Below are 19,303 nucleotides of genomic sequence, written 5' to 3' on the forward strand. Positions count from 1 at the left end.
AACCTATGTAAAATGTTTTGTTTTCTGAATTTTTATAATTTCTGTATTTGAATTTGGCGCCCAGCAGTTTCACTGGCTGTTGAAGAGGTGGGACGCTAACGTCTCACGTACCCAAGAGAGGTTAAGTATGTGAATGTAATTTATATGTTTAAATGAATGATTAGAATATTCCACCCTGAAACTATATAACTATGTAATTGATTAGAATCATCAATGAAATACATTAGAATCATAAAATTATTATTAATGATGTGTGTAGTCTTAGTCAGTAAAATTATAATAAATGAAATGTGTAGTTTTAGTCAGAATTAGGGTAAAACAATATATCTGTACAATATGTCTCTATAGTATCTTAAACACAGTGTAACGGTAGTCCTCCTCCTCTTCAACCGAAAAGGAGGAGTAGTGATTGAACCAAGGCATACTTAATTTAATAAAGACACGACAAAACAATGAAGACAGAAAACGACCTATTCTTGAATAAACTACAAAATAACAAAACGAAATGTATAGACAGACCTGAACAATATGAACTTACAAATAACACGAAGAACGCACGAACAGGGAAAATAGACTACACAAAAAGAACGATGAACAAACAGACCGAACAGTCCCGTATGGTGCGACAAACACTGACACAGGAGACAATCACCCACACACAAACAGTGTTAACACACCTACCTTAATATGACTCTCAATCAGAGGAAAGGAAAAATACCTGCCTCTAATTGAGAGCCATATCAAGTCACCCAAAACCAACATAGAAACAGAAAACATAGACTGCCCACCCACACTCACGTCCTGACCAACTAACACATACAAAACTAACAGAAACCAGGTCAGGAACGTGACACACAGACTGTCTGAGCAAGATTCGGTGCCAACCTTGGCAAGGGGCCACAGAGAGATTTGAGGGAGCACAGGGAGTGCTTCTCACGGTCCCTAATCTTTGTCGGCTGGGTATTGATACATTATGTGCGTAGGATATCTACTGTTTGTGTGGAAGTATGTGCGCCGCTATAAAATGGATGTCTTTGTATTGTAGACTTTAGAACGTTCTCGTGAATAAACATTTGACTATTGTAGGCTGGGCCTCCGTCTGTTTCATTCAACCAGTATCTTATAAATTGTGGGTTGCAGACCGAGTAGTTTAATAGGGTTATGAACATTGAGAACATAATTCTCGACAAAGTAATAAACATAGATTTCTGCATATTTCACACAGATATACTGCACTGTATCAATATTGCTCAGATGGATTTATAGCACGAATCTGAGAATAAAGATCACTAGGGGAACTACGTTCTCACTGGAACACCCTGCGCTCTCAGTTGATCACAGCCCCAGGATGTGTGTAATAGGATTTCATATTTTCCCTGTATTTTACACAAAATGTTCCCTCCCGAGAATAAATCACAATTCTCCCGGGTATCCCGGTATTTCCTGCCAAAAGCGGAAGCGATAGCTTTGATCGGCATGAAAATTCAGGCCTGACGCTACCGGAGCTAGATGAACCCTACATTAAAAATACATTTTATGAGACCAAACCCAAATGATTGTGCCGTTATGCAATACATATAATGGGATATAGGCTACCGCACATTACGCACAACAGAAAAACTTAAAGGCCCGTAGATGTATGCTCTCTTGGGTAAATAAATGAAACACGCTCCAGTAATCATTTTGAGTGTGTACTGTATTACTGTACTCTGGTTCTGGTGCAGGACATACGGCCTGCAAAGTTACAATTATAGGCTAGTGAATTTGATTTTAAAAAAATATGTTGAAATCTAATAGAGCCTATGTCACATTTTTATAATTAGTAGGCTGACGCATATAGCCCTACCTTTCATAATATTTCCCCTAATTCTGTGCAACGTGTTTGAGAGCGAAGTCTTGCATCTTGCTCATTTCAATATCTGTGGTACCGCTACTCCCAACGAGTTTGAAAGAATGTAATTTAACATTCAGCAAACAAGAGCAAGCTTGCATCCCTGCTCAAAAAAATGTCCAACAAGCTATTCTAGTTAATCGAGGCCAGAGGAGAGCAGGTGCGTATTGTGCAAGAGAACATGATGACAGAGGCTATAAGTTAGAAGCTTATGCATATTAACCCTTAACCCATCATTCATTAGGTAAAACACTGGGTGTACGAAACATTAGGAACCCTTGCTCTTTCCATGACAGACTGACCAGGTGAATCAAGGTGAAAGCTATTGATGTCACTTGTTAAATCCACTACAATCAGTGTAGATGAAGGGGAGGAGACACGTTAGAAACCTCTAAGATCGTACCTTTTTTTTTCCAAATTTCGCCTAAAATGACATACCCACATCTAACTGCCTGTAGGACCTGAAGCAAGGATATGCATATTCTTGATACCATTTGAAAGGAAACCCGTTTAAGTTTGTGGAAATGTGAAATGAATGTAGGAGAATAACACATTAGATTTGGTAAAAGATAATACAAACAAAAAAACATGCGTTAATATATATTTTTTTTAATCATCTTTGAAATGCAAGAGAAAAGCCATACTTTCAGATATGAGTCTAGGTGTAATTTTGATTTTGGCCACCAGATGGCAGCAGTGTGTGTGTGCAAAGTTTCAGACTGATCCAGTGAAGAATTATATTACTGCACAATATTTTGTATCAAGTCTGCCAGGAGTTTGCCCAAAATGTGGTGAAATTGGTCAATTGATACATTTTCAAGTGCATAACTATAGAGTACAAAAATGCTATGGTTATAAAAAATGTAAGTTTACACACTCCCAGGAATGTCATACATGATGGATCATTAGCTTATACACTAACTTTCACCCATCTCTATGGCCGTGCAGGGTGGGTGTGGAGCCAGAGACAGCAGTGGGATCAAACTATAGACCCCAGTTCATACATTTGAACATAAAACAAAACTATGCTACATTTTATCACTGGGACCCTCAGGATGACAAATCAGAGCAAGATTACTGAATGTAAGTACATTATTTACCTTCAGAGGTGAATGTATCAAAACAGTTGCCGTGATAAAAGTTGTTGTTGTGCACTCTCAAACAATAGCATGGTATTTTTTCACTGTAATAGCTACTGTTAATTGGACACTGCAGAAAACCTAAATTCTTGTTAATCTTTCTGCCCATATAAGACATGTCTATGTCCCAGAAAGTTGGCTGTTGTATACGACGCCATTCTAGTCACATTGGCGCTCGTTAGCAACAACCGTCCCCGTTTAGGGACAATCATCCCGTAGAGGTTAAAGAATGATTTTTAAGCCGTGAGACATGGATTGTGTATGTGTGCCATTCAGAGAGTGAATGGGCAAGACAAATTATTTAAGTGCCTTTGAACAGGTTATGGTAGTAGGTGCCAGGCACATCAGTTTGTGTCGAGAACTGCAATGCTGTTGGGTTTTTCATGCTCAACAGTTTCCCATGTGTATCAAGAATGGTCCACCACCCAAAGGACATAAAGCTTACTTGACACAACTGTGGGAAGCATTGGCGTCAACATGGGCCAGCATCCCCGTGGAACACTTTCGACACCTTGTAGAGTCCATGCCCCGACGAATTGAGGCTGTTTTGAGCGCAAATGAGGGGGTGCAACTCAATATTAGGAATGTGTGTCTTCTTAATGTTTTGTACACTCAGTGTACAAGGCTAATACTGCATTGAATGTTTTACCTGAAAGGGGTAGATGGGACATCCATCCATCTTGAACAGGATTATCTATTTTGGATGCAATTTGAATGGGATGGATGGAGAGAGAGTAAGACTGAGAAAGTGCTCGAGTGCGCACTGATTTAAAGCAACGATATTCGAGTGATTGACTGTATTAAAACTATGCAGTTGCAAAAAAATATATATATATTTACAGTACAAAAATACGGTGACCCCCAAAACCTAGATGGAGATATGTAAATTAGACACGCATTCAGTCCTAATATTAGGCTACTGTAGGCCTACTCGTCACAAGAAAAAAAAGTTACCAGCTGATGAGATGATACATGCATTGTGAACTGCGCTCCATACTGACATGCACTGTGTGTCCCCACCCTGAGCGTTGATGATTGATCATGTAGATAGCGGAGCAGAGAAGGCCAGAGAAGCCAGATTTAGACATCGCATATAATTTTAACAGTTCTATTTCACGTCATGCTGTTCATCGAAATAATTTATTATAATTGACCAGTTTCTCGCAGTTATTTATCCCGGGAAATGGTAGTGGGTTTGGTTGGGAAATCTCAGTAACCCGGTTCCCGCTATTAAACCCTAGTGTGTAATGATTATGACGTTAATGAACTCAACTGAACTGGTGTATACCCTGTGTAAGTGTGTATGTGAGTGAATGTGTGTGTGTGTGAGAGTGAGTGAGTGTGAATGTGTGTGAGAGTGAGTGAGCGTGAATGTGTGTGTGTGAGAGTGAGTGAGTGGGAATGTGTGTGTGTGTGAGAGAGTGTGAATGTGTGTGTGTGAGAGAGTGAGTGAGCTAGTACCTGTTGTAGATATGTGTAGTCTTCAGGCTGCAGCAGACTGAACTCTCTCTGCTCCTCCGTGGATGCTCCCACCAGCAGGTAGTAGAACACATGGTAGTTCCTAGAGGTCAAGGGTCAGAGGTCATACTGTGTCTGTTTCAGTCAGAAGCACCCACCAGCAGGTACTAGGACACACAGTAGTTCCTAAAGGTCAGATGTTAGAGGTTATACTGTACTGTAGAGAGGGCAAGGAGTTTTTTTCTGACTGCATGACCTGACCAAGAAAGATTCCAGGCCTTAGTTATAGGCAACAACTACTGTAAGGCTCTGGTTATTCCCTGGTCAGGAAAAACATAGGTCTCCAGTCAGACTGTTAATCATTAGTGTGTATATATAGTACATTCATCTGTAATTAACATTGTAACGTGATTCAAATGGTGTGATTGTGTGATTTGTATCATATTGTACAATAGCTGATGAAACTAACACTAAACTTTAAAAAAAAATGTATTTATCAGTGTTATTACCTAATCGTTGCTGGTTGAAAAAACAATCTACACAGGACCATCTAATCAGCAGGTTTGCATGAGCGGGAGTTTCAGATTGCCTGGTGACAACACCAGGTGGTAAATTAGTTAATAGACCAATAAAAAAAAAGTTCCACTCCCAGACAGTCCTAGTAAAATTTAGCTAAAAAGCTATTTTTGTCAATTTTAATGGAAAACAATTATAGTAAGGTACTTAACTGTTACCCAGAAAATATTTGATATTTATATAAAAACGCTGCACTGGGCCTTTAAAGCTGGAATCCTAAATAGTGAAACCGCAACGTCTGTTTGGGATAGTACAACAACAAAGAAGTGACAGCAACGACATAGAACAGCAGAATATTTACTGCAATGTTTTTTACCATGCTGCTCACCTGTTTAGTAAACAAAACAAAATGTGGAGTCCATCTTTAAGTGTTTCCATTATTAGTTTCCATTTTGCAGCAAGAGAGTAATGTATAGTGGTGCTATCACTTATACCTTCTCTATGCTTTTCCGCATGATTTGAATTAATAAGAAAGTGAAGTAGACTAAGTTACACTTCAGACCAGGGTTCAACTTTAAATAAGAGAAGCTAATAAAATAACATGTCTTTTATGCATTACAGTCACAGGAGCGCATGCTGTTGATGTGGCATTAACCTTACAGCCTGTGAAAGTACGAAGCAGAAAATTGCTTCATAGAATAGCTGATGTGATGCTGCTATGACAAATGAAAAGCTTCTGCACAATTCACGATCTGAGCGTGAATTTCCTGAATTAGTGTTGACACCTTCATAAAAAAATTATTCTTGGATGCACTCATTTCAATATCCCAAACAAGGACTCATTCAGTAAGGGACAGAGTCAAAATTTAGATGAGCCAGATTTGCACCTGCTTTCGCTTGAATCATTAATTTACGTCAATAGCGGGAAAATGTTTGTCAAGCGCCAGTTCTTCCCTTCTACTCCATCTATGTGTGTGTGTGTGTGTGTCAGATCTCTGCTAGTCCAGCCATACCTTTCATTCTTAGCTCTGAACACCAGTCGACACTTCTCCAGCAAGTACTTCTCAACTACCGCCCTGCAAGGGAGACACACAGATCAATCAATTCAAAATCGATACCAACAACTGATAGAAGTGTGGCTTGTGTACAAATGTCTGCTTTATGTACTTATGTCTGATTTCTAAAATAAAGCCAAATGAGTGTGCTGTGAACTAAAAAGAAATGTTATGACAGCAGTCATGTTTGAGAGACAGGCTCCCTTTCACTGTGACACTGGCAGCTAGGAACTACATAAACAAACCAATTCAATTTTACCCAGAAACTCACTGATGAAAATGTGGTTGCCATTCAGTGAGGAAATATAGCCTGGTCCCAGATCTGTTTGTGCTCTTTGCTATAAGACGTTGGCAAGAAAGCAGAAACAAACAGGCACCCAGGCAAGTCTAAAAAAAATGAACCATCCCACTGATTTAAAAGTGAATGGTATCTTGTTTCTGTGATGATACAGCCATCATGCAGCGACAGGTGTTGCTATGGTATGAAATATGTCATGCAATACATGATAACACAAACACACTGCCTCACCCTCGCACCACCCCACTCTCTAGATAGTTGACCCGGATGAACTTCCCAAAGCGGCTGGAGTTGTTGTTCTGTGCCGTCTTCGCGTTGCCAAACGCCTATTTAGAAACAGAGCGAGGGGAGATATTATTTACAGTTACAAAAACTGATGAGGTACTGTAAAGGGCTGGGTCACCATAAGCTAAATCTAATATTTGGCATTTTTACAAACACTACAAATACAGTGCCTTCAGAAAGTATTCATACCCCTCGACTTATTCCACATTTTGATGTGTTACAGCCTGAATTCAAAATGGGTTAAATATATTTTCTCATTCATCTACACACAATACCCAATAATGACAAAGTTAAAACGTGTTTAGAAATTTTGGCAAATTGATTTAAAATGAAATACAGACATATCTAATTCACAGAGGTATTCACACCCCTGGGTCAATACATGTCAGAATCACCTTTGCCAGCGATTACAGCTGTGAGTCTCTGGGTAAATCTAAGAGCTTTGCACACCTGGATTGTACAATAGTTGTACATTCTTTTTTTATCATTGCTAGACAGCCATTTTCAATTCTTGCTATATATTTTCAAGCCAATTTAAATCAAAACTGTAACTAGGCCACTCAGGAATACATGTCGTTTTGGTAAGCAACTCTTGTACGTGCATTCGGAAATTATTCAGACCCCTTCACTTTTTCCACATTGTTACATTATAGCCTTATTCTAAAATCGATTAAAATAAAAATCTCAATCTACACACAATACCCCATAATGACAAAGCAAAAACAGGTTTTTAGAATTAAAAAACAAAAATACATTATTTACATAAGTATTCAGACCCTTTGCTATGAGACTTGAAATTGAGCTAAGGTGCATCCTGTTTCCATAGATACTCCTTGACATGTTTCTACAACTTGGAGTCCACCTGTGGTAAATTCAATTGATTGGACATGATTTGGAAAGGCACACGCCTATCTATATAAAATGTACCATAGTTGACAGTGCATGTCAGAGCAAAAACCAAGCCATGAGATCAAAGGAATTGTCCGTAGAGCTACGGGACAGGATTGTGTCAAGGCACAGATCTGGGGAAGGGTACCAAAATGTCTGCAGCATTGAAGGTCCCCAAGAAAAGTGACCTCCACCATTCTTAAATAGAAGATGTTTGGAAACACCAAAACTCTTCCTAGAGCTGGCCACTCAGCCTAACTGAGCAATCGGTAGAGAAGGGTCACTCTGACAGAGCTCCAGAGTTCCTTTCTGGAGATGGGAGAACCTTCCAGGAGGACAACCATCTCTGCAGCACTCCACCAATCAGGCCTTTATGGTAGAATGGCCAGACGGAAGCCACACCTCAGAAAAAAAAAGGACACGACAGCCCGCTTGCAGTTTGCCAAAAGGCACATGAAGGACTTTCAGACCGTGAGAAACAAGATTCTCTGGTCAGATGAAACCAAGATTGAAATATTCACCATCCCTATGGTGAAGCATGGTGGTGGCAGCATCATGCTGTGGGGATGTTTTTCAGCGGCAGAAACTGGGTGGCTAGTCAGGATCAAGGAAAAGATGAATGGAGCAAAGTACAGAGAAATCCTTGATGAAAACCTGCTCCAGAGCGCTCAGGACCTCAGACTGGGGCAAAGGTTCAGCTTCCCACAGAACAACGACCCTAAAGTACACAGCCAAGACAACGACGGAGTGGCTTCGGGACAAGTCTCTGAATGTCCTTGAGTGGCCCAGCCAGAGGCCGGACTTGAACCCGATGGAACATCTCGAGATACCTGAAAATTGCTGTGCAGCAACGCTCCCCCATCCAGCCTGACAGAGCTTGAGAAGATCTGCAGAGAAGGGGAGAAGCTCCCCAAATACAGGTGTGCCAAGCTTGTAGCGTCATACCCAAGAAGACGCAAGGCTGTAATCGCTGCCAAAGGTGCTTTAACAAAGTACAGAGTAAAGAGTCTGAATGCAATATGTAGATTTTTTATAAAATGTCCAAAAATTCTAAAAACCTATTTTTGCTTTGTCTGTTTTGGTATTGTGTGTCTATTGATGAGGGAAAAAATACACTGCTCAAAAAAATAAAGGGAACACTTAAACAACACAATGTAACTCCAAGTCAATCACACTTCTGTGAAATCAAACTGTCCACTTAGGAAGCAACACTGATTGACAATAAATTTCACATGCTGTTGTGCAAATGGAATAGACAAAAGGTGGAAATTGTAGGCAATTAGCAAGACACCCCCAATAAAGGAGTGATTCTGCAGGTGGTGACCACAGACCACTTCTCAGTTCCTATGCTTCCTGGCTGATGTTTTGGTCACTTTTGAATGCTGGCGGTGCTTTTACTCTAGTGGTAGCATGAGACGGAGTCTACAACCCACACAGGTGGCTCAGATAGTGCAGCTCATCCAGGATGGCCCATCAATGCGAGCTGTGGCAAGAAGGTTGGTTACACACACGTACACACCCCTCCAAAAGTATTGCGACAGTGAACATGTTGTTGTTTTGGCTCTGTAATCCAGCACTTTGAATTTGAAATGATACATATTGGGTGAACCCTTTAGAAATTACAGCACTTTGTACATAGTCGTCCCCCCCCCCCCACTTTAATGTGGATGCTGCCATGATTACGGAAAGTCCTGAATGAATTGTGAATAATGATGAGTGAGACAGTTACAAAATGCTAACCTCCCCTGTTATTGTAATGGTGAGAGGTTAGCATATTTTCACCATTTTTGGACCCACTGAACATGACCCAGACTCCACCCCTACAGAAGAACAGTATTTGGGTTGAGGTGGTGGTGGTGTATTGGAGGATTCCAATGAGGGCTACAGTACAGTAGGGGATCCTGTCTTGACACGTCAGGGCTGTGCCTTCACAGGCCTCTATACAGCCTCAGTACATACAGTATTACTTTGAACACTCTGATCCTCTCTCTCCCCCCTCCCTCTCTCCCCCCATTCTGTCTGTCTTTCACATTTTTCCAATTTCTCTCCCCCCCTTCCCATCTCCTTTGTCTCTCTCTTGCTCTCTTTCTACCCCTCTCTCTCTCTCCCTCCGAATCCGCCTCTTCTATATCTCGCTCCCTCCCCCTCCAACAGCCAAGTGTGCCAGTAAAACTGACTGCTAGGCTGCTAGAGCCTGAGGAATGTTCCTCCCTCCTCTCCATAGTGAAGTAAACACTATGAGTTATCATCCTCTTTCAAACACAGCTTTTACTTTCCAACAAGAAATATCTGGAAATACGTCTTGGCTTGTTCTGGGTTCTCCTCTCCTCTTTCCCTCTCTCTCGGTCTCTCCACCTCTCCTCTTACTCCCTCTGTCTCCTCTATCCAACGCCCCAACACGGCCTCCATAATACACATTTCCCTATGGAGCTGTAGGGCCCGAACAGAGCAGCAACCAACCCCTCCCTCACACAATAACCAGCCAATCAGCTACTCTCTGATTGGCATGTGAGGGACAGAGACATTCCCCATAACAGTTTGACTCGTTACAAAAAAACAAAAAACAAAAAGAAGGAAGTCCGAGACCCTAAACATAGGGAGCTGGCTGCTAGAAATAGTCAACAGCTCTTGGTCTTGTGTGTTTATTAAAAATAGTGCTCCTAACCATACATCTCGGTTTGCCTCTGCTGTGTTCAAGGAAGTGAAATGGAGCTCAACCAAAGAACAATACACAGAAGAAAAAGTTCCAGCTCTAAATGATCACTGCCCGAAGGTTTGTTGTAGGCCAACTCTGGAAAGACACGTTTATTGCAGGCCTACGTCTCCTAACCATGTGAAGTGACTGTCGTTTTTGGCATGCTCTCAGATAGAGGGAAGTGGGGCCTAGGTCCCTGCAATCATAGCATTAACTCTCATAATAGGGAGTCCATCAGGACACCAGAGGTTGGTCCAAAACACTGTAGATAATCTGGGCCTGTTTTAATAAAATGTCTCAGAGTGAGAGTGCTAGCCTGACGACTCACACTTAATGATTCCGCTGCTCTGTTGTTCGCTACATACTTTAATCTGAGACTGCCATCATTGAAGTTGTTTATGGTGATGAGGGGCAAGAGTGGCCTTTTACAAAACAAAGTAATCATCGATGGGTTCATCTCCAACCAATCACAGTATCAAAGTCTATTGCGAACTTTCAAACTGCTGCTATACCTACGTGTGTTCTGGCTCTGGCCAAATCAGACGGCGGGGAGGTACTCCAGGCTCATTGCGGATAAGAAATTAACGTCCGTCCGTGAGCGTGCCGTGGTGTTTGGCCGGCGCAAGGAGTCTGGGTAGCCAGGCAATAGGAGTGCTGGTCTAGGATCAGTTTTGCCTTTTAGATCATAATGAATAAGATTGGAGGGGGACACAGAGTAAATCACATTACTTCCAAAATACTATAGTTTACTACATTGCCTAAAAATAAAAATGTATCACTCATGTCTCCCGCTCCTAAAAGGTAGGCCATAGAAAGAGCTCAAGATAAAGTGCAAGTCTCTCCAACTCTGCCCTCTTCAAACTAAGTCAAGCCTATTGGCTGATTATAGCCCAGTAATACTGATAGCTTAATATAAAATGTGCCATGGGAGAATCTCTGGTAGTTTAACCTATGCTATTTCTTATGTTATTTTGATATTGCCTATAGGGCGCAAAATTGCTGGAACCATGGCTGTCAAGTGAGCTGCGTCACATATGCCTAAAATAACATTGAGGGACTGCGGTTGGGCTTGGGACCAGTTATTGTGGTAGTGGGTGGGAGTCGGACAGAAAGCCAGAGGGTGCAGTATGAAAAGCTACGGGTGCAGGAGGGATGAAGAAATCAGTCCCATGCAGACCTCTACCCTGGACCTTGTTGCTTATTAGTGCCAACTGCAGAGGCACACCTTAACAAGGCACACCTGTTCATTGAAATGCATTCCAGGTGACTACCTCATGAAGGTGGTTGAGAGAATGCCAAAAGTATGCAAAGCTGTCATCAAGGCAAAGGGTGGCTACTTTGAAGAATCTTTTGATTCTTTTACTTTGAAGAATCTTTGATCCGGGAACAGACTATCTTGGGAAGAGGTGGGAGTGTGGGGCACAGCCCTACTTTGTGCCTTATGTAACCCGTTACTAATGACAGTACTGCACTTATACAGTAATAACAGAACAGTGGTCTAAGCAGACATACGCAGCTTTCAGAAAGTATTCATACCCCTTGACTTATTCGACATTTTGTTGTATTACAGCCTGAATTCAAAATGTATTAAAATGCATCTTTCCCCCTCATCAATCTACACACAAATATCCCATAATGACAAAGTGAAAACACGTTTGTAAATTTATTGAACATGAAATACAGAAATATCTCATTTATATACGTATCCACACCCCTGAGTCAATACATTGTAGAAGCACCTTTGGCAGCAATTACAGCTGTGAGTTTAAGAGCTTTCCACACCTGAATTGTGCAACATTTGCCTGTTATTCAAGCTCTGTCAAATTGGTTGTTGATCATTGCTAGACAACCATTTTCAGGTATTGCCATACAGTTTGGAATTAAATTGGCTTGAAAATCTAACAACTCGGCCACTCAGGAACATTCAATGTCTTCTTGGTAAGCAACTCCAGTGTAGACTGGCCTTGTGTTTTAGGTTATTGTCCCGCTGAAAGGTGAATTCATCTCCCAGTGTCTGGTGGAAAGCAGACAACCAGGTATTCCTCTAGGATTGTGCCTGTGCTTAGCTCCATTCCGTTTCTTTATTATCCTGGAAAACTCCCCTGTCCTTAACAATTACAAGTATACCCATAACATGATGCAGCCACCACTATGCTTGAAAATATGAAGATGTACTCAGTAATGTGTTGTATTTAATTTGCCCCAAAATTGACACTTTGTATTCAGACAAAAAGTTAAATTGCTTTGTCCATTTTTTTGCAATTTTACTTTAGTGCCTTATGCAAACAGGATGCATGTTTTGGAATATTTTTTATTCTGTACAGTCTTCCTTCTTTTCACTCTGTCAATTCAGTTAGTTTTGTGGAGTAACTACAATGTTGTTGATCCATCCTAAATTCTATCACAGCCATTACACACTCTGTAACTGTTTTAAAGTCACCATTGGCTTCATGGTGAAATCCCTGAGCTGTTTCCTTCCTCGCCGGCAACGGAGTAAGAAAGGATGCCTGCATCTTTGTAGTGACTGGGTGTATTGATACACCATCCAAAGTGTAATAACTTCACCATGCTCAGAGGGATATGGGAATGTCAGCTTTTTATTAAATGTTTTACCCATCTACAAATAGGTGCCCTTCTTTGCAAGACAATGGAAAACCTCCCTAGTCGTTGTGGTTGAATCTGTGTTTGAAATTCACTGCTAGACTGACGGTATGTGTGGGGTACAGAGATGAGGTAGTCATTCAAAAATCATGTTAAAAACTTATTGCACGCAGTGAGTCCATGCAACTTATGTGACTTGTTAAACACATTTTTACACTTTACACAACCACTCATGCATGCCTGTGAAATAGAACACGGCTACTCCGACGCGCTCTTTAACCTACAACAAAATAACCATATAAACACAAAGTGGAAAGATGGTGTACATTTTAGTGAAGTTCAATGCCGTGCATCTCTGAGTGAGTGTAACGGCTGGTGCTCTCCTCATCCTCGGATGAGGTGAGGAGAGAAGGATCTTCAGACCAAGACGCAGCTTGCGGGAAATAAGCCATCTTTTTATTTATAACAACGATGAAGATGGCAACACGAAAACAAACACTTTAACAAACTTACAAAATAAGAAAACGACGTAGAACGAAACCTGAACATAAACTTACATAACTAAACATAAACTCACGTACAGGAAACAGACGACATCGAAACGAAACGAAACAAACAAACGCTACAGTCCCGTGTGGCACGAACATACATACTGACACAGAAGACAATCACCCACAACGAACACTGTGACAACGCCTACCTAAATATGACTCTTAATTAGAGGAACGCCAAACACCTGCCTCTAATTAAGAGCCATACCAGGTAACCCAAAACCAACACAGAAACAGAAAACATAGAATGCCCACCCAACCTCACGTCCTGACCAAAACACACATAACAACTAACATAAATAGGTCAGGAACGTGACATTACCCCCCCCACAAGGTGCGAACTCCGGACGCACCAGCACAAAGTCTAGGGGAGGGTCTGGGTGGGCATCTAACCACGGTGGTGGCTCAGGCTCCGGGCGCGGTTCCCACCCCACCATAATCCATCCTAGCTTCCTCCCTCCAAGAATGTCCACCCTCTTTTTACTCCCACAAAATCCTCCTAATAACATCACTAATAAGGAACGCACCGGGACAGAGAGATAAATCAAGACAGAGGGATAGATAAGAATATAGAGGTAGATGAAGATAGAGAGGGAGATCAGGATAGAGGGGCAACTCCGGACTGAAAGGCAGCTCCGGACAGAGAGACAGCTCTGGACTGATGGGCAGTTCTGGGTATCTAGCCTTTTCAGGCTGAAGGGCAGCTCATGGCTGACTGACGAATCTCGACGCTCATGGCTGGCTGACGGCTCTCGACGCTCATGGCAGGCTGACGGCTCTCGACGCTCATGGCAGGCTGACGGCTCTCGACGCTCATGGCAGGCTGACGGCTCTCGACGCTCATGGCAGGCTGACGGCTCTCGACGCTCATGGCAGGCTGACGGCTCTCGACGCTCATGGCAGGCTGACGGCTCTCGACGCTCATGGCAGGCTGACGGCTCTCGACGCTCATGGCAGGCTGACGGCTCTCGACGCTCATGGCAGGCTGACGGCTCTCGACGCTCATGGCAGGCTGACGGCTCTGGCTGCTCATGGCGCTCTGACGGCTCTGGCTGCTCATGGCGCTCTGACGGCTCTGGCTGCTCATGGCGCTCTGACGGCTCTGGCTGCTCATGGCTCTCTGACGGCTCTGGCTGCTCATGGCTCGCTGGCGGCTCTGGCTGCTCATGGCTCGCTGGCGGCTCTGGCTGCTCATGGCTCGCTGGCGGCTCTGGCAGATCCTGTCTGGTTGGCGGCTCTGGCAGATCCTGTCTGGTTGGCGGCTCTGGCAGATCCTGTCTGGTTGGCGGCTCTGGCAGATCCTGTCTGGTTGGCGGCTCTGGCAGATCCTGTCTGGTTGGCGGCTCTGGCAGATCCTGTCTGGCTGACGGCTCTAGCGGCTCCTGTCTGGCTGACGGCTCTAGCGGCTCCTGTCTGGCTGACGGCTCTGTAGGCTCATGGCAGACGGGCGGCTTTGCAGGCTCATGGCAGACGGGCGGCTTTGCAGGCTCCTGGCAGACGGATGGCTCAGACGGCGCTGGGGAGACGGATGGCTCAGATGGCGCTGGGGAGACGGATGGCTCAGATGGCGCTGGGGAGACGGATGGCTCAGATGGCGCTGGGGAGACGGATGGCTCAGATGGCGCTGGGGAGACGGATGGCTCTGGCCGGATACGGTGCACTGTAGACCTGGTGCGTGGTGCCGGAACTGGAGGCACCGGGCTAAGGATAAGCACCTTCCTACTAGTGCGGGGAGCAGGGACAGGGCACACTGTATTCTCAAAGCCCACTCTATAACTGATGCGTGGTACCGGCACTGGTGACGCCGGGCTGAGGACAAGCACATCAGGATTAGTAGGGGGAGAAGATACAGTTTGTACAGGGCTCTGGAGACGCACTGGTAGCTTAGTGCGTGGGGCCGGAACTGGAGGCACCGGGCTAGATACACGCACTACAGGGAGAGTGCGTGGAGGAGGAACAGGGCTCAGGATACGCACTGGTAGCCTAGTGCGTAGTGTAGACACTGTAGGTACTAGGCTGGGGCGGGGAGGTGGTGCCGGAAATACCGGACCGTGGAGGCGTACTGGCACTCTTGAGCATTGAACCCGCCCAACCTTACCTGGTTGAATGCTCCCGGTCGCCCGACCAGTGCGGGGAGGTGGAATAACCCGCACCGGCCTATGTAGGCGAACCGGGGAAACCATGCGTAAGGCCGGTGCCATGTATGCCGGCCCGAGGAGACGCACTGGAGACCAGACGCGTTGAGCCGGCCTCATGACACCTGGCTCAATACCCAATCTAGCCCTCCCAGTGCGGGGAGGTGGAATAACCCGCACTGGGCTATGCACTCGTACAGGAGACACCGTGCGCTCTACTGCGTAACACGGCGCCTGCCCGTACTCCCGCTCTCCACGGTAAGCCTGGGAAGTGGGCGCAGGTCTCCTACCTGCCCTTGGCCCACTACCTCCTAGCCCCCCCCCCAAGAGATTTTTGGGAATTACTTACGGGCTTTTTTGGCTTCCGTGCCAGACGCGTTCCCTCATAGCTCCGGTTCCTCTCTCCGGTAGCCTCTGCACTCCCCAGTGCCTCCAGCTGCTCCCATGGCTTTTCGGGCTTCCAGCCACGTCTCCTTGCTGCCTCCTCAAACCACCGCTCCTGGGCTTTAGCTGCCTCCCTCTCTTCCTGAGAACGGCGATATTCTCCTGCCTTAGCCCAGGGACCTTCTCCATTCATTATCTGCTCCCATGTCCAGAAATCCTTGTTTTTCTCCTGTCCCTTACTCCGTTTATTTTTCCCTTGCCGCTTGGTCTTAGCGTGGTGGGTGATTCTGTATCGGCTGGTGCTCTCCTCATCCTCGGATGAGGTGAGGAGAGAAGGATCTTCAGACCAAGACGCAGCTTGCGGGAAATAAGCCATCTTTTTATTTATAACAACGATGAAGATGGCAACACGAAAACAAACACTTTAACAAACTTACAAAATAAGAAAACGACGTAGAACGAAACCTGAACATAAACTTACATAACTAAACATAAACTCACGTACAGGAAACAGACGACATCGAAACGAAACGAAACAAACAAACGCTACAGTCCCGTGTGGCACGAACATACATACTGACACGGAAGACAATCACCCACAACGAACACTGTGACAACGCCTACCTAAATATGACTCTTAATTAGAGGAACGCCAAACACCTGCCTCTAATTAAGAGCCATACCAGGTAACCCAAAACCAACACAGAAACAGAAAACATAGAATGCCCACCCAACCTCACGTCCTGACCAAAACACACATAACAACTAACATAAATAGGTCAGGAACGTGACAGTGAGCTTGCAATTCTTCAGCACGGGACTGCTCCAGGAGCCTCGTGGTTGCATGTACGTAGCTTAGAGGGGACACTGGCCAGAGCATAACTGAGACAGAGTGACTAGCTGGCTGACTGGCTGTTACAGAAGCAATCACTGTAATGGTGGTATTCATTTCGCTGAAAAGGTGTTCCCCCGTCAAACCTGACTGAGCACTATTCACTCAGCAGCTGGAAGGCAGCTCTGGCAGAACTGTTTTGCTCACTAGCCCTGAAAACTGAATAGGAAACAAACCGGAGAGACAACAGCTGTTTGTCGGGTTACTCATTGCTACTCATCCAGTTGTAAATAGCAGTGATAAATAAACAGAGGAACAACAATGTCTTATTCAATGAACCATGAAATATTGTTTGTGATGTGGTTGCAGTGGGTAGGTTGGAGGTCACACTTCCAGGTGCAAACAGTAAGCTCTCTCTGTGTGTGTGTGTGTGTGTGTGTGTGTGTGTGTTTTCTACTCACGTACTTAGTTTCCTGTCTGCAATAAACGAGGCACTCTAGGGCATAGTGAGCTGAGTTCTCATCTGAAGACTTTTCACAGAAAGAGAAACTCCAACTACTGTAGCTCTGACCGGGATCTCGCCTCTGGATACAAGCCTAGCTCAGTAACACTTCTCACTTTATTATGAAGTCTCTTAATGCTTTATTAACATTAATAGTAGTGATGTGACAAATAGACAACTGCCTTTTTCTTTAAAAAAAAATTGGTTTTCCATTCAAACAAATAAGAATAAAATGACAAAAATCCACCTCAATTCACAATGCAGAATAATGGTCTTATTATGTACTGTCTGCATTAGAGGTCGACCGATTAAATCGGAATGACCATTTAATTAGGGCCGATTTCAAGTTTTCATAACAATCGGTAATCGGCATTTTTTGACACCGATTATGGCCGATTACATTGTACTCCATGAGGAGACTGCGTGGCAGGCTGACTACCTGTTATGCGAGTGCAGCAAGGAGCCACGGTAAGGTGCTAGCTAGCATTAAACTTATCTTATAAAAAACAATCAATCTTAACATAATCACTAGTTAACTACACATGGTTGATGATATTACTAGTTTTCTAGCTTGTCCTGCGTTGTATATAATCGATGCGGTGCCTGTTAATTTATCATTGAATCACAGCCTACTTTGCCAAACAGGTGATTTAACAAGCGCATTCGCGAAAAAAGTACTGTCGTTGCACCAATGTTTCACCACTAACCATAAACATCAATGTCTTTCTTAAAATCAATACACAAGTATAGATTTTTAAACCTGCATATTCAGTTAATATTGCCTGCTAACATAATTTTTTTTAAACTAGGGAAATTGTGTCACTTCTCTTGCGTTCTGTGCAAAAGAGTCAGGGTATATGCAGCAGTTTGGGCCGCCTGGCTCGTTGCGAACTAATTTGCTAGAATTGTACATAATTATGACATAACATTGAAGGTTGTGCAATGTAACGGCAATATTTAGACTTATGGATGCCACCCGTTAGATAAAATACGTAACGGTTCCGTATTTCACTGAAAGAATAAACGTTTTGTTTTCGAAATGATAGTTTCCGGATTTGACCATATTAATGACCTAATTCTTGTATTTCAGTGTGTTATTATATTATAATTAAGTCTATGATTTGATAGAGCAGTCTGACTAAGCGGTGGTAGGCAGCAGCAGGCTCGTAAGCATTCATTCAAACAGCACTTTCCTGCATTTGCCAGCAGCTCTTCGCTGTGCTTCAAGCATTGTACCGTTTATGACTTCAAGCCTATCAACTCCCGAGATTAGGCTGGCAATACTAAAGTACCTATTAGAACATCCAATAGTCAAAGATATATGAAATGCAAATCATATAGAGAGAAAGTGCTATAATTCCTATAACAACTACAACCTAAAACTTCTTACCTGGGAATATTGAAGACTTATGTTAAAAGGAACCACCAGCTTTCTTATGTTCTCATGTTCTAAGCAAGGAACTTAAACCTTAGCTTTTTTACATGGCAAATATTGCACTTTTACTTTCTTCTCTAACACTTTGTTTTTGCATTATTTAAACCAATTTGAACATGTTTCATTATTTATTTGAGACTAAATTGATTTTATTGATGTATTAAGTTAAAATAAGTGTTCAAAAAGTATGGTTGTAATTGTCATTATTACAAATATATATATAAAATAAAAAGGCAGATTAATCAGTATCGGCATTTTTTGGTCCTTCAATAATCGGTATCGGCGTTGAAAAATCATAAAAATCGGTCGACCTCTAGTATGCATGACCGCTAGGGCTGGGCAAGGAAATTACACTATATACACTGCTCAAAAAAATAAAGGGAACACTAAAATAACACATCCTAGATCTGAATGAATGAAATATTCTTATTAAATACTTTTTTCTTTACATAGTTGAATGTGCTGACAACAAAATCACACAAAAATGATCAATGGAAATCAAATTTATCAACCCATGGAGGTCTGGATTTGGAGTCACACTCAAAATTAAAAAGTGGAAAACCACACTACAGGCTGATCCAACTTTGATGTAATGTCCTTAAAACAAGTCAAAATGAGTCTCAGTAGTGTGTGTGGCC

At 43.2% G+C, this 19,303-nt stretch overlaps 1 protein-coding gene across 1 annotated transcript in view; it reads right to left on the reverse strand.

The window, feature by feature from the left end:
• LOC129824479 (unconventional myosin-IXb-like) overlaps positions 1-19,303 on the reverse strand; it is an 81,329-nt gene that overhangs the window by 43,926 nt on the left and 18,100 nt on the right. The window contains exons 3-5 of the mRNA XM_055884182.1: positions 6,589-6,683; positions 6,018-6,080; positions 4,492-4,591 (exon numbers count right to left, since the gene is read on the reverse strand). Coding sequence (XP_055740157.1) covers positions 4,492-4,591; positions 6,018-6,080; positions 6,589-6,683 — 258 coding nt within the window. The remainder of the gene's footprint in view (positions 1-4,491; positions 4,592-6,017; positions 6,081-6,588; positions 6,684-19,303) is intronic.

The sequence above is a fragment of the Salvelinus fontinalis genome, chromosome 26, assembly GCF_029448725.1.
Source record: "Salvelinus fontinalis isolate EN_2023a chromosome 26, ASM2944872v1, whole genome shotgun sequence".
NCBI lineage: Eukaryota > Metazoa > Chordata > Actinopteri > Salmoniformes > Salmonidae > Salvelinus > Salvelinus fontinalis.